The following is a 16,521-nucleotide window of genomic DNA, read 5'->3' as shown; positions in this document are numbered from 1 at the left end:
AGAATGATACCCTTAAACCTGTGGGCATCATCTTAAGCAGCAACTGTATGGGCTTTGCAACAGATTTGACTTTTAGCTACAGAAAGTTGAAGTACCCTAGTGAGAACAGAACTTTGAAGCTGGTTTACATTCATCACACTTGCATTCAGCTAGATGCACCATAATTTAACTACTCTTGCTTTTAAGTAGGAGAAAGCAGTAGCTTGCAGTAGTTTTAGCTTTAGTATTGCCATATACATTATCATTAAAAAACACATGTTAACTTTTGAGCAGAAATAAAAATGTAATTTCTGAAAAAAGCAAAAAAAAGGCAAATATTATCAAGAACTAACTAGTCATTTAGTCATCTTTAAGACCTGAAATTTCACTTCAAGTTCTTTCAATACTGTTCTTCTGGAGTTGTTTCCTTAGTAGGTCATATCAACTTACAGTGCTAAAATATTTTAAGTCTGAAGAACTAGAATTGCTTTTAAGCATTCTCCACACCCTACTTCCCAAAATGAAGCTGTTTCTTTCCAAATATACAAGTTAAGAGTCTAGAATGAGAACATTAATGGATACGAGAAATTTAAAGCAGTCACCCTCAAGTTACAAGCCATTGTCGTTTCTACTGGAAAGCAACACCTTAAGATAACCAATAAAATTAAGTAACATTGCTATGATATCTTAATGCTAACAAGCACTTCTCTCAACTGTTGACTCACCACAATTTCTTCTAATTCTCTTCTTCTGAAGAGATATACTATGAAGTATATCTAGTTCTCTCTCAGACTGAGGGAAGACCTGCTTTATATTTTTAAATAAAGTTTCCATATGCCATAATTTTCCTTTATTCTTTGTAGTGATCCATCATTTCTATTCATGTCACTTTTCACCTATAGCACTACAAGTCCAGCTTTTTCCAGCACATAGAGTAGGATTAAAAAAATCTTGTTCACAGCTTTTCAAAATACATGCTGTTCATGCTTGGATTGAAACAGCTAGTCTTGTCTATTTTAGATTTTGTACCACAGCATGGAATTACAGCAAAGCTGCATTTCCAAACAAATCATTTTAATAGAATAAGTTCTTACAAATTTTCTAAGATCTGATAGCTTACCCAGAATCATGCAATTAAGATGCCAAATGCAACATCAGAACCACCCTGTGTGTGTTTTCCTAGTCAGTTTATTAGTGAAGGAAGCTCAGTAAGGTACCATTGTGTCAGAACTCCAACATGGGAAGATAAATTGAGAATAGTGAAATTAAATCTGCTGCTATGCAAAACTAAGAACAGTACTTAAGCTTCCATCTAGCTTGGTTAATTTACAGCAAGCTTGATCTGTTTGATCAATGATAGTACACTGTTTTCCTCACTATTCACAATAACACTATTTCAGCATCTGCTGTGCACATGCACATAAGCATGACTGGGAACCTTAGAGCAGTCTTACCTCTTGAATTTGCTCGAGGACCACTGGTTATCCCACCCCGTTTATAGCACTGCTGGTAATTAACATCCTAAAAGAGAACAGAAGTCTTACTAAGATGACTAAGGAAATCTGAAAACAAGTGTGGCTAACATACAGTATTTTTTCATTTGCACAATTAATTCAAGGTCTAGCATAAACAATTAGGGAGTTCAGAATTAAGATGCAGATAAACAGCCTTATTTATGGAAAAATTAATTTTATACCTTCTAAAGAGTGCTATTTCAATGCCAGTTCTAGCAAGTTAGCTTCTGAACTATACACTCAGTTCCATTCACTGAGCAATATCTTAACTCTCAGGTCTGCTAGAAGTCTGAATCTGTACAGGAGAATACACTTAATTTCAAAGCTGAAGACCCTCCTCCTACCAGGAGCCTTTGCTTTTTTACATGTTTTGTTTGTTGTTGTTCTTGTTTTTTGCCTGACCACATTCTTAGTCCCTTTAAGAGTTCATTATTTTATAATACAGAGGCACTGAGTACCAACTTTAAACTCCACAGTAAAACAGACTCATACCACATCCTATTTGCCATCTGTTTGCATTTTGGAGATTCCCTTCAGACTAACATCTCTGTATGACAGGTTGATTTTATCTGTCTGAACCAACTTCCTATTTCAACTGTTGTCTACTATTCCAAAAAAAGGCTTTTGTCTAGGAAACAGAAATCATCTGTGATTTGTAAGGAATAAGTCATCTGTTACAATAATGAAAAGCTACAGTATTAGACCTACCTCCCATACAGTGCTCAAAAGGCTACTTTAAACAAAGTCAATACTCACCCTTTGAGTATAAGACATTCCAGCATAATCTCTACCAGGGAACTGCAGCTGGCCATAGCTGCCATTAGTTATTGAAGGTGAGCCTCTGTAAGCATCAAAACCTGTTCAAATACAGTTGATTGAATAATCAGTGTCATTCATTGTTTACAGCACAAGTCCAGAATACAACTAGAGCTCCTTTTGGCAATTATGTCTGTTAAGTTATACAATTACACATCTATTCCTTATTTCAGAATTTGTAGCAGAGTCTCGCTACTATAAAGATGCACTTCATGAGCTACTCAGAACTACCCACTGTAAATGTATCAAAATTACATGTTTGAAAGTATTAACATCAGAATTTAAAAACTGCCTGTCTGATACTAATGGGACTTCAAGGAACATCTGAATAACTTGCTAGATCCAGAGACAGATTTTAACATAGAATTAGTACTTTAATTTTTGCTATTACTGTTGTACACTTAGGTGCTACTATAATATTTAGCCCCTTTAGCTATTAGACTAAACACCAAAGAGGAGCTGCAAGCAATTTAGTACCAGACACTACCAAACCCTTAACTGTTAAGTTAGCTGTTAGATTAGAACAACACAACTCACTGTCTGGTACACATTCCTACAAGGTATTAAGCAGGCTCAGCCCAATAACTGAAACAACTACAACAGGCTAAAGACCCTTCCATTTCAAAGGGGAACAGGCCACAGCTACCAACAACTTTAAGTTAATATCTACTTAAAGTCAGCTGAAACTTTCTGTAGTACTTGAGGTAGCAGCAAAATAGTAATTGATTTACACAGACCAAACAATCCTCCTCTTAAAACTCTTCAGTTTGTTATTAATCCAGAAAGGCTCCCCACTATTGGGAGCATCTCCCCATCCCAGTTTCTCCTGGTAATATTAAAGGCAACAACACTAAGCAAAGAGTATCTTGTTTTGAGCAAATACTACAAGTGACATCTGATGAGAAAAACACCTGCCCAGAATGTTAGCAAGACAGATGCCAAGAGAAAGAATAAAGGGGTTAAAAGTTCAGAATGGTAAATGAAATAGCAAGCAGAAAAGTCAATCTAATAACCCATTAGAGAAATTTTCTACTTTCATCATTAAAAAGGCTATGAAATTGCTCTGTCAGTTCACCTGACACCCAAAGTACAGGGACTACAAAAAGAATTCAGAATGGACTTGCTTAAATTCCACAACAGAAGACCCCATTCTCTTCACATTGCTCTTGAAGTCTTGTTTTAAGAAGTTTCACATATAGAACCTAAACTTAATACCATGTTAAATCATGTTCTAGTCTTACTATATTAGGAGGTTTTTCAGGTTTTTTTTTTAAGGTGGTAGTAAATATAGACATACCTTTATACCCACCAGGGGAACGATATGAATTAGCCAGTGACCTTCCACCTCTAGTAGATCCTCTGACAGACCCACGACTGTTAAGGTAAGGCTGAGGGGGTCTGGGAATAACATTAGTCTGTGCTGGATAAAAGGCAAGGCTACCATTGCTAACAGGAACCGCTCCATCAGGTTGATAATTCACTCCTTAAAAAGAGAAGGTATAGATGAATTCAAAACTTTTGTAACTGTAAGTTACCACACCTAGAAGGGAAGCAGTTCAGAGACTGATGAGGCTGCTCTGAATATCCTGTTCTTGTGCCACTTCAGTACTTCAACTAGGATGGGGATCCTCCCCTTTGTTCTGTAGAGCTTGATGCTTGTTAAAGTATATTGTAGACAGCCCAGGCTCAGTGGAAGCCTCTAATGCATTCAACAGGATCCAGTTGTGTAGGTGAGAGCAAGCTTGCTAACAGTGTGAAGAATATAACTAAGCTAGAATAAAATAAAGTAACATCTGATTAAGAGTCTTCATTTAGAACCAACACTATTCTACAAGCAAGACCTCAGTGGTCTATGTAATAAACCAGATTATCTCACTGTTAACATCCTTTGAAATGAAACAAACTCAGTCTTGTCTGGATAGCAATACGACAACTGGAAAGCTATATATTTGAGTTTGGTCTCTTCAGCAGACATTCCTACCACATGTCATTAGGGAGGCTGGCCCCAAGCAACAGGTATTCAAGAATGCTTTTCACTCACAGGGTGGCTGAGTGGTCAGCTTTACATACAGACTCTGCAACCATGAATACATTGCCACACATGGATATAAACCATACTTTATATCAAACAAAAAAGCTTCAAACTGATTCAGAGTGACAGTCTAAACCCCTTTCTCAAGTCTGGGCAGAGCCACTGCACAAGATCAGTAAAAAAAATCATGATGTTCCATCAAAAAAATAACACATATAGAAGGCTGATAACCTGTAGTCTCAGTGAGAAGAAGGAGCATTCAAGCTAAACATGCTTTCCTCACTGCTATACTTACATCCTTATTTGGAATTCATTCTTCATGTGTCTCACTAACTTCATACAGTAGCAATCTGCTTCTACTATAATTTCTAAGAAGAGTCCTCTGGCAGAAAGACAGTAATTTTAAGTGACCTAGAGTCACTTGATTAGTCTTATAAATCCTGTTTCCTAGCTGCCAGCTTCCTTTCACCCTGGAACCTGTTTCAAGCAAATTTAGGGGCTAGTCTCACTTCAGTTTCATAGTGTCAGCTATATAAATTCGCCTGGTACAGTAGCTAAATGTCAAGCAGGTTAGTTTTGTGTTGAACAAGGCAGCTCATGATCCCACTTATCAGAAGCTTAGTAATCTTCAGGTCAGATGCTCAGACTCAAGCAGCTAATAAAATCAGCATTGGTAAGAAGTCAGAGCTATACAAACAGAAGGAGGATTACATTTTGCTGCAGAGTAGACCATTGTCAGCTTACACCTGCTTTAGGCTAAAAGCACATGAACAGTTTGCTGCAGCTCAGCTGATTCTCAATATCTCACAGAATTACAAGAACTTGTGACTGAAGCCACCTAGTAAGGAAACAAGGCTTCCTAGGTAACAAACAAGTGACAAATGTGGTGCCTAATTAGGAACAATATGGATCTCTGCTACAGAAAGTTAGCACTTCAACATCACAAGATACAGCTGCAATATTGAATAGGTGAGACAGATGTGACCTGTCAGTAACATCTAGAATGGTTATGTCTAATATAACAAGGTGTAATATCTATGAAGATTTTGGCAACAGTCAAGATCAGCCATGTGTCTTACAGTAATTGTATTGTAAACTGTAAGTTCAAAGGAAAAATACCAGCATTCTTAAAACAAGAATGTTCTAAATCCTAAACAGCTCTCAGGTAACACGTTTTAGTCTTGTACCATAGCATAAATACTAGAAAGCTTAAACCAAGTTTCTTATTTAGCATCCTGAAACTCCCAGCACTACAGACAACACCAGTGTCTACTACCAGAGACAAAAATAATGGTTCCAAATGCAGTATTTCATCACTGCTTCAATTTTGAGCAAACACTGGTTTGACTCACAAGTATCACTGCATACTTGAGCTTCATAGGTGAGAAATTATTTTTCAGGCCTTTAGATGTCACTGTCCATACAACTAGTATAGAAACTAGTTTGAAGCAGCCCATCATCCTGCTAGCAGCTTTAAAATCAAGTTTACATAACATTAGCTAGAGGTGATGTAACCATAACATTAACAGGTACTACATAAGTAGTTCAGAATTTCACTTAGAAGAACCTGAATATACTCACATTAATGAATTAAAATATTATTATAACCTGAAGAACTTTAAAGACTGCTTGAAAAACAGAAACAAGTTCAGTTCTCACCTGAAGACAGAGATTCTTGTGAAAGAGAAGTTTGTTCTGCAACATGAGAAGACTGCAACTGGCATTGAGGAGGAGTTTGTGTACTTGCTGTAGAGAAACTCTGGTTATATCCTGCTGAATATGAAGAATCCTCTTTAATCTCCTGGTCTTTACGTGGAGGCAGTGGTGCATTCACTTTAAATACCTACAACATATTTCAAGACAAGTACTTAACACTACCAGATAAAGTCTTTGCCTAATGCCGCCACCCTGCTATGCTGTGGTTTAAATCCATCTGCCAAGACCAATTTTTAGAACATCAGCTGCTTCTTAGAAAGGATCAAGAACACTATTTCAACCCAGATTTTTCCTTCTCAGTAAGCATCTAGAACTTAATATTTACATAGCTACTATCCAAGAAATGCAGCTTGATTGATCATAGCTACCATGTTTGATCAAAAGAACAGCTACTATACAGTAAGTTATTTTGCTTCTATGGGAAGTTGACTGTTGCATTCATTCATTAAGTACCTGTCCTACAGCTTTTGACCTGAAGCTAGGACAGCCTATGCTCAGATGAGATACTTATGTTTGAGAAGAACTGAGGTCTTTATACCCATCTTGAAACCTGGTACAACTCTACTATCCACTCAGATAAATACCATATTAAACAGCCTTCACCTCTATGAAAAAAAAAAATCAAACCTCAACTTCCATATTCTTGTTTTAAGTTCCCTCAGTGTAAACATGTAGCCTAAATAACAGTCTTGTAATACAATTATTATGTTACAGCCTGGGCAGGAGGGTGGTACACATATTACTGTTGGATCTAATCAACCAGAGTTCAGTCACTCCAGTGACTATTGTTTTATAGCCAATAACCCAGAACTACCAGAACTAATGCTGTCAAGTGACAACTAGTATCAAATAGGAAAAGTCTATTTTGAGTAGAAGGTTCTAAATTTCACATGAAGAACTGTCAGCAGTACTAAGTCTAGAGATATCTAAACATTTTCCAAGATTATAAACTGAAGGCAGACCAGGCAATACGAACTACAGCTAGATGCAAGGAACAGCTTCACAGTTCTTGTCATTTGCAGAAGCCTCTATAGTTAAATGGGAAATGAACACTTTTTATAGTGTCAAGAAGCCAAGTGCTTCCTCTAACAGGGAGCCAGCCCAGAACCCCCTCATGATACTGAAGTATTGAGTATACAGCTTGAACCATTATAAAATAAATTCTGGTTCTGATACACCAGATAAAGTGATTTAAGTAATCCAAAGCAATCCTCTTTCTGAAAGCAGTTGGAAGATGCTGTGCAGTCAGGCTGTCAGCCACCATATCTTGGACTGTTTTTGTAGCAGATTGTCTACTTTTTCCTTCCAGTAAGGGTTACAAGGTAGAATTCTAGTCCAAGTACTTCAGCTACAGGTAGGATCAGACTTTAAGTTCCCATAATCACAATGGCAGCAACAGCGTCTTCAGAAATCTGAGGACATGCCATCAGAGGCTTCCATTATGTCACTGTACTCTCCTCTTTGGCAAGAAACTCTGGCTCCTGGCTATCTACTGAAATCTAATGGCTGTGATTTCCTGGCAGCAATGAGATCTAAACAATGTAGAGAAAAAAAAAAAAAAACACAAAACACAAAACCACAAACCCCACACCATGAAGTTAAAGACTGCCACCACTACAGGAGGAATTAACATCCTAGCAATATAGTGACAAATGTTTGCCAGTTTGACCTAAAAATCCCAAAAGAAATCTTTAATGTTTAACATCTCTGAAAACACCACAGCATTAATTCAAGTGAACTTTCAGTTACACTATTTTAGCCAAAAGCACTCCTAGCACTGTCACTGAGACCAAGGCTCCACACTTATATCATGACAGATTGCTTTTCTGACAGACTGGGTCCCCAGAAAGACTATGGGTTCCTTGATCATAGCATGCTGTTATTTCTCCACTTCCATAAAAAGTCACCACCCAGCCACTTAGAATAATTTAAATGGATCTGGCTTAGGAAAAAAACCTCCCTTACCACCACTCGCCTTACTTATAATGTATATCAAAATTCCGTACCTCTGAGGTAGGTTCTACTTGAGCCTCTTCTACTAGTACAGAAAACCAAGGAGAAAGTCACAGTAGTGATTCACTACAGTCCACACCAGAATATCATAGATGTTTTAGTCATTATTTCCTGTGCTCTGAAAGGCTATTAGCTACCTTCTTCCACCAAATCCTACCACCTGTCTCAATACTGCAAGATGCAGATTGTCCTGCAAGTTGTGGAACTGCACCAATACATTTGTTAGAATTGATAATGCCTTTAGAGAACCCTAAATGACCTCTAAGCTTGCTTTTGAGAGAGAACATTAAGGTTTCTAGCATTTTCTGAAGAAGGTAAAGGAGTAGATAAGCCAAATTTCAGGGAAGGGAACATTAGCAACTAAATGGCCATCCTTCCTCTGAGTCCCTCTAAGCTTGCACTGCAGATTACTGGACAGTAGTAATGTTAGAAAACATTAGTAATGATGTATAATCTGAAAAATAGTATCTACTTGCAAGAAATACCACTCAGACTGTGTTGACTGTTCCCTAGACATATATATTGACTACTTGTTAACACGCTAGGATAATGAGCTACACCAATCTTTATCAATGACACATTTTTCATTATTCCAGTGACTGCATTGACTGAGTTTTATCCCAGTAAGCAAATGGTTTAAAAAGCAGCAAGACAGGTTCAGTCTTCAGAAAGCTTTTAGTTCTGACAGCTATATGCTTCAGTATTCCCCCTTTCCTCTGCAGCCTTTATTATTTGAAATTTATGCACAATAACAGTTTAAGTATAGTCAACTTTACCTTTGGGCACAGCTGTAAATCTGTTGATTAAAGGTCTGACTTCTCCATCTTAGTTTAAGACTATTAAAGTAACCCAACATTAGATTTTTTGAACTACAGAGAAAAAAACCACACAGGTTCTCTATTCTTAGATGATCTCTTAAGTTCTAAAGGCACTGGAGAAGCACATGTCTAATACAGATTTTTAACAATAAAACAAAGTGATCTATCAAGTTCTGCACTATATCAAGGAGAGCCAGTCCCTCAGTAATAGGACTAAGTTATTAACATTATTGTCAATTATTCTTCTGTAGCCTCAATTTGCATACTTACAGTCTGCATAGCCTGGAAGGGAGCTGCTGTTATTGTGACAGAACTGCTAGTTGCTGGAGGAGACTGAAAGCTTTGTGCTGGTGGTACTGGGGACATAGAGGTGCTTGAAGTAGGCAATGGTGACTGCGGTTCGCTTGAGAGGGGAACAGTTGCCTGAGGGAAGAACAAATGTAATGAAAGGTCACTTGATAGTCGTCAGGCAGTAACAGAAGCAGTTAATTTGTTCTAAAGCCTAGACTGACAGAAGTCAGCAGTTTCTACAGGATGACATTTGGACATAGTAGAGCTACAAAAGAGCTTTTGCTTACAATTTCAAATCTTGCTGTGCATTCTCAGCAAACAGTACTTCTATTGCAGTCTCTGCTGATTAAGTGAAATGTGCCTATGAGCTACTATACATACCACTCATTGTAATAATTTTGCAATCAAGAGACTTTAGGTATTTTCCCCCACCACTAAGGAAACACAGAATGCCTTATGTTCCATTTATTGGAAGACTATTCTCTGGCTGATATTAAAAGTGACTTCTCTTTTCCAAAGGAACTCAGGAAGTTTAGGGGGGTTGATTTTTTCCCCTCCCAACTTAATTATGTTTCAGATTAGAAACAATGCTGAGTTGTGCAGACAAGTATTAACCAGTATTAAGTCTCATCTGGGCAGATGGCAAAAGGAAGTATTGATTTTTAATACCAATATTTATATGAATCAGAAGTCAAAAGGGATGTAAGGCATATATCTACCTTACCTGTATTTGTGAGAGCTTACCTGGGCAATTTCAATCTTTTTAGATATCAGTGGCTCAGAAATATGTGAACTTGTCTGATACAGTGGCTGGGAAGCATATTTCTCAGTCTCTTGAGAAAGAGATGCTGATGCCTAGAAGAAACCATACATGGACCTGCTATTACAAGAAGTATTGCAGAAAGCACAAAGTTCTATGAAATACCAATGCATAATAATACAAATAGGTTTTGAAAGACCATGACAAACATTAGGTCCAAAGTAAACATACTAAATAGGCATCTTAACCAAAAGCTTAAAGTAAGTAGCTTTAGAGGTTCAGACTTATATTATCCTTCTTGCACAAGAGGATGTACAACAAGCCCTGTTAAGTCAGACAATTTTAAGAACTGTAGGTTGCTTCAAGCAGTTATTTACAATAAAGTCTGTGACAGACCTGAATTAAATAGGAAGACATGTCTGATGTTGAGCTTCTGATAAACTCTGTCAAACAAGGCTTCAGAGCCAAACTTTGGTTTGCTATTGCAAAACATGCATGTTCTATAGTTGGCTCATACTTGTAATGCTAAGTTTAAGAGTTACTCATACTTAGATACACAGCCTAGGGCTAAAGGCTACCAGTCCCATTCTCACCAGGTTTACCATCACAGGTGCTGACAGAACTGCACTTGCATACCACGAGAGTGCCCTGTCACAGAGTATATTCCCCAGTTGTGCTGGGACCAAACAAAGCTTATCTACTGCCTTCCATGAGAAGCAGGACTGGAAAAGAAAGACACCACACTTCAAGCCTAAGGGACTAGAGATATGCTGAGCACAAGCAACTCTAATTCCAAACACTAAGTTTGCACCAAAACTCAAGAACATTCTGCTAAATCATATGTTCTACATCACAGTGCAGCACAAGTCTTCTGGATGCATACTGAACACCAAGTTTATTTAATCCTTTTCAGCACAAGAATTCTATGACACTGTAGAAATGAAAAAAGGCATCAAGAATCAGGCCAAAATTACTGATTCAAGAGGTAGAAAGACTTTTAATATCCATGTCAAGACTCTTATATTCAACTATATAGTATAAGAAGGAATAGATTAAATACTACATGCACAGTATACTGTAACATGTACATCAGCAAAAGTAACATTTTAAAAAGCATGTACATTTCCCCATTATAATCTACATACACTGTATAAGAGTCCAACAGGAAAGAGCCAACTGTGTTTCTGAACACAGCAAAACTTTGCAAGAGATCTTTAAGACAGTGATCTGCATAAATTGAAACACTTCAGCTCTAAACAATATTGGAATGCTAGTTGAATATTTAACTGCACATAAATACAGTTAAGAAAGCCAATTGAGGTCTTGGTTGAACATCATGAAGTCAGATTCCCAGTATTTCTCCAGGTAGTGCTTGTGAGAACACATTTCATCCTTTAGCTTACACAGAAGTCTATTTCATGACAAATCCATCCCAATTTATGCATCCTCTGTGTTGTCATGAGAGTATTTTATACTGTAACCAAAGCAAATATTTATGCTGCTTCAAATGTTCCCACAAGAATATGCACCACACTTCCTGGCCTGCATTTACCATTTCAAGGGGCAGACTGTTCACTTTGCATTCATGCAGAGCTAGGCAGACTTTCCCCACCATCTTCTGAAGTATTCCAGAATGCAGGCTGTACTGTTGCTGTTACTTGCATTCTGTCCCTGTATGCTGTTCAAGTACAGTTATTCAGGAGAGGCCCCATCACAGCTTTGTTACTGCTGGCTATCCCACAGATCTTTGCATGCCAGTGAACCCCAGGGTGCTTGCTTTACCTGTGATGTCACCAAGTCTTCAGTATCAGGGCCAGAAAGAGTCTGATCAGCAGATGCTAGGGAAGTATTTGAGCCATGTAATGTCATGGATGAAGCAGCAGCCTTGCAAGAAAAGAAAACTGAGATCAGGTTTTGAAATATTATCTTAAACATGTTGGTTTCACTGAAACTCACTTTCTGGTCACTTCCAAATAAACCTTAGAATGAAGCAGGAGCTGAAGCACTTTGACCAGTTTCTTATCTAAGTTTCTTTGGTATTATTGTTAGTGGCTAGGAAACCTATTTAAAAGCCAAAGCAGCAAGGTGTGCAAGCACATTAAGTGAATTTAAGGTTCACTTAACCATGGCTGCCAAAGCCTGAGATGCTATCTTTGGCATAAGTGAGGATCTCAAAGATGAAGACATGCACTATCTGGGAAAGAAGCAGCATGTTGTCCTGCACACAACTATCAGATACAACTTGGATTTGTGGGTTAAGTATCCAAACTATTTCAGCATGTCTTCAATATACTGTTTTACTTTGAGAAACTTCAAACATTTTTCATGTTTTTCAAGCAGAATAGCAGCCAGTTTTAAGCAGCATTTGAGTGTTCTTAGACTTGCAAGCTACTAAGTTATATGAAGTTTGTTACAAACAAGAAAAAACAATTAGAGTACTAAGTCTATTCTAGTGAATAATTCTGTACTGCTCCTTAGTTACAGCTCTCCCTCTTCAGGGCAGTCCTAACTTCAACTTACTTGAAGAGGCTGTTGAAGAAAATCACTCTGACTTGGCAGTTTCTGTTCTTTTGAAGCTGTAAAAAAAAAAAAAATAATGTCTTAAGGAACATTTACTTTGAATTCAAACACTACATATAGTTTCAGTGTGCAGTTCTACTTTTTGAAAACAGTGTATGAAGATGCATACTATTTTTAGTGTGTCCACTGCAAATATTTAGACTTCACATCAGTAAACTACACCCAACTGAAAACTTCAGTTTATTTTTTGTAAAAGACGACAGGTATTCAATGATAAAAATATTTCTACCACACTGGAGATAGATCCTTCCAGATTTTAAAACAAATATTTAATAAACTGGCTAATTGTGTTTAGTAGTCCATGAGCCACCCAAACAGTTTAACATGGCCCACTGTAGAAAATTCTAATTTTCTAAGCGTAACTAGATAACCACTCTACTCTGAGCTCATTCGTGGCTTGCATCTATATACACCACAGCTAGACAAGTTTGTTACAAAGATAGAGTATGTCAATCCTGCAGCTGGATTCAGATGCACATGTCAGTCAGTGGTTATACAAACATCACATTTCCAGGCAGATGGCCCAACTTAAGCCACCTCCAAGCAACAAAGAAGCAAGTAAGTGGCTCAAGCTACTGCTTTTTTTTTTAAACAGATACTGATATTGTTTATAATTAGACAAGCTGTCTTCACCAAGCATACTTATCTACAGCCCAAGCAAACTGTTAGTGTTTGCAAAATCTTACATACGGTTTACACTTACAGTATTACTTACCTACAGGACTACTTGCTGGAGTAACTGAAGGTGGTTGGGATGAACCAATGGCACTTGGTGAACCTTTATCAAAATCCAGGATGGACTCCTTTTGAAAAGAGATCAGTTAGGAGAAAAAAATTAAACTCTAGACACAAATGAAACATTCTCAGTTGACAAGTTGCTGTTAGCTAATTGGAGCTAGATTCATTCATTCAGTACAAACATGCATTGTCACAACTGTTGTCACTAAACCAGTAGGAACAGCAGTTTTATGCTACAACAGGAAAAAAACCACATACTTGCATGAAGTTGTAAGTCCCTTGTATCTGAATCATCAGATCCTGAAGTTTCTCCCTTCTCAATACTGGATCTTTTGGAAGAGTTGAAGTAGAGCAAAATTCTGCAGCTGGCTGATGTACAGGTTTAGGCACCTAATAAGGAGAAAAGACATTATATCTAATACTGGAAGCAAGACGAACTGCCTTACCCAATATACTTCCAGAGTAACCTATAGGTGTCAGATACCACAGGTCAAGGAATTCTGTTCTGTTCCTGATGTTTCCTGAATCAAGCTTTCACTTTGTTAAAAAAAAAATCAGCTTACTGTTGCTAAGGCCCAGAATTAATTCAGTTTCTTACAACCAAATGCACATAATATAATAAGTTGCCTGCATTTAGTGCAAAATTAGGCACCTCTACCTAAGAAAACCCAAATATTTAAGTCAAAGGCCAGAACAGATTTAAAGGTAAAAGCTGCACCACTCAGGGTTTAAAACATACTTCCTCCCAGGAAAGCCCATGCCAGTAAGTATAGATTTTATCAGGATGGCTTTTCCAGGCATTCTGAAAAAAGTGCACCTATTAAAGATGCTGCAAGCAGATTACTCAAGATGAGACCAAAGTGCTTCCACTAAAAAGTCAGACAGTCCCAATGCACCAGGTCCTACAGAAAGTATTAATTTTTTTCAAAGCTTGGCATGGAAAATACACCAGTGCTCCCATGTGAGAGCCTTTGATCTTAAATAAGGACTTCTGCAGGGCCTTACTACTTGATTGTTTCAGATAGTCACATAACAGTTTATCCCAACTGGTTCTCACCTCACTCTAAAAGAGGGAAATGGTTTATCAAAGAATAAGCAAGTCTCAGGCATCAAAAATCATGATAGTAAACTCAAATAGCAGAAACCTTGTTATTTACAGAGTGACAATAATACTAGATTGTCCAGATAGTCTAAAATGTATTTTAAAAGCAGCTTCAGGAAGAGGAAGGCTTGTTAAGTGTTTTAAAAACAATTTTTAGTGATTCTCTAAAGCTTTGCTGCAATTATGTTTGTCTATGTAGCTAGAGGAAGGCAAATCTGAAGACATAAGTGGTTGCATTATTTCACCTGGCCCACATGCTGAGTCACAGGAACACGTGAAAGCCTTTACTTTCCTACAGTACAAACAGTTCTTTCTGACAGGAAGTTACTATCTCACTATACTGTATAACAGTATAGTTGAATATTTGTATGAAGTCATTAGAAGACTATATGGCAGAAGTGTATGTGTGTCATGACAATTGTCACATTAAATTCTAAACAAACTGATGAAATGCTCTTTGTCCAGTTTTAGGACAAGCCCCAAACCCCTCCTGCATTTCCTCTTTGACAGTTATCTGAAACTAATCACTAGCATTTGCAGAAATTCCAATGGAATGCACAGGGAAGAAGCTTACAGGGTTTAGTGAGCTTCACAAAGCATAATGTATGTACATGTAGCACATCATTAACTCCGGAGGACTCAATTTCTAATATCTGTGGCCCACATGATAGCTACTTGTTGAGCTGTGAAAAAATTTACTTTATTCTAGAGCTAGAAAAATATATTTTTGTACTACTGTATCTTCATTAGAATTTCTGAGGCACATCAGCTACTGACTATGCAAGTTTATACTGCTGTATTGTTTCCAATAATGAAAAGGAACTAGAGCTATTAAGCATCTCAGTGCAAGGCAAGAGATACAGTTGAATAAAGTTAAACCTCAGCAAGTTATAGATTAAGTTACTAGGAATGTGAATCTTCCTATCCATCACTTTATTAGCCCTCACTCAAAAGCACACAATCTTAAAACATTTGCTGTCATGGTAAATCCATTATGGGTCAAACTGGTTAATGCTTCTATTATGCTCTCCTTCCTCACTACAGCTTACCAAGACCCAAGTACACTACTGAGCTGGTTCTGTATGTTTGCAAATGGATAACAAACTTTTCACCTTTAAGTCACCTAACCAGGTGAACTCTGGCAGCATCATAACATTAAAGTATCTCAGGTTTTATGGCTTTTTATAAAAGACATGCTTTGAAAAAGAGCAGATACTTGACAGCCTTAAAATGGTTTAAAAACTATTTTCTTCTAGCATACAGTTAGATGCTGATCCTGGAAGTCATTACAATCTGGCAGCAGATTATGAGTTTAGTAACCTATTAGTCCAGCTCAAACTTATGCATGCTGAGATCACTTAATACTAGTAGTTCAAGGAACATCCAAGTTAGTTTTACAAAGCACTGATAAGTTTAGAGTCTAATTTGTCATAACAGTATGTTTCTGAAACCTAACTTCAACACCACTTGTATATTCAGCAAAAACCATTTTGACATATACCCAGAGAACTAACTAAAAATGGAGTTGGAACACCTAGAGGTTTTTTTTAGGACCCATTAAACCATTGCAAATGAACCAATGTAAAGGCACACTGATGGCTTCAGAATTTTATTAGCCAGAGTGCAACATGCTAGGAACTCCTGTTAAAGCTTGACTTTTTAAGACCGTGGAGGTCTATTTACACATAACACTAACCTACATTTCAACCACCTCATATATATGAGTAAAACTCCATTCTGAGAGCCAGGACCTCAATTCCACTTTAGGTTTGTTAGCTGCAGAGCATTAAATGAGCTGCAATGGTGATACCTAAGCTGTAATCACAATAGTGAGCACCAGCTGTGCCACATAGTATACAATTAACATTTGCTTTCTACTCAGCAGTATTCACAGCAGGTATGAATTAAATGGCACTGGATGACAGCACAAGCCAAACTGCTTTGCTTTCATGTAACAGGCCACAAATTCAGCTCTAACCAAGTTTGCCAGTCCACAGGTTGCAAACACATTTAAATAGAATAATAGTTTAACAGGCCTGCACATCAGCTCACTCTGCTGTCTTAGGCCCAACTTCTTAGGTATTGCACCTTATGGTACATTAAGTTAAATAAGTATATTTTAACATCTCAAAGCCTAGCAATTTATTAAAAGATCTCAGTTA

At 37.5% G+C, this 16,521-nt stretch overlaps 1 protein-coding gene across 4 annotated transcripts in view; it reads right to left on the bottom strand.

Moving 5' to 3' along the window:
- The window catches only part of CAPRIN2 (caprin family member 2), a 35,593-nt gene that overhangs the window by 955 nt on the left and 18,117 nt on the right, over nt 1–16,521 (bottom strand). For all 4 annotated transcript variants that reach the window (XM_071817275.1, XM_071817269.1, XM_065841869.2 and 1 more), the window contains 10 exons: nt 13,516–13,647; nt 13,235–13,322; nt 12,460–12,515; nt 11,722–11,823; nt 9,924–10,034; nt 9,159–9,311; nt 6,001–6,184; nt 3,607–3,792; nt 2,250–2,350; nt 1,434–1,500 (listed from right to left, as the gene is read on the bottom strand). In XM_071817275.1, coding sequence (XP_071673376.1) covers nt 1,434–1,500; nt 2,250–2,350; nt 3,607–3,792; nt 6,001–6,184; nt 9,159–9,311; nt 9,924–10,034; nt 11,722–11,823; nt 12,460–12,515; nt 13,235–13,322; nt 13,516–13,647 — 1,180 coding nt within the window. The remainder of the gene's footprint in view (nt 1–1,433; nt 1,501–2,249; nt 2,351–3,606; nt 3,793–6,000; nt 6,185–9,158; nt 9,312–9,923; nt 10,035–11,721; nt 11,824–12,459; nt 12,516–13,234; nt 13,323–13,515; nt 13,648–16,521) is intronic.

Source organism: Patagioenas fasciata, chromosome 1, assembly GCF_037038585.1.
Source record: "Patagioenas fasciata isolate bPatFas1 chromosome 1, bPatFas1.hap1, whole genome shotgun sequence".
Lineage (NCBI taxonomy): Eukaryota > Metazoa > Chordata > Aves > Columbiformes > Columbidae > Patagioenas > Patagioenas fasciata.
This window is presented reverse-complemented; position numbering and strand designations above follow the sequence as displayed.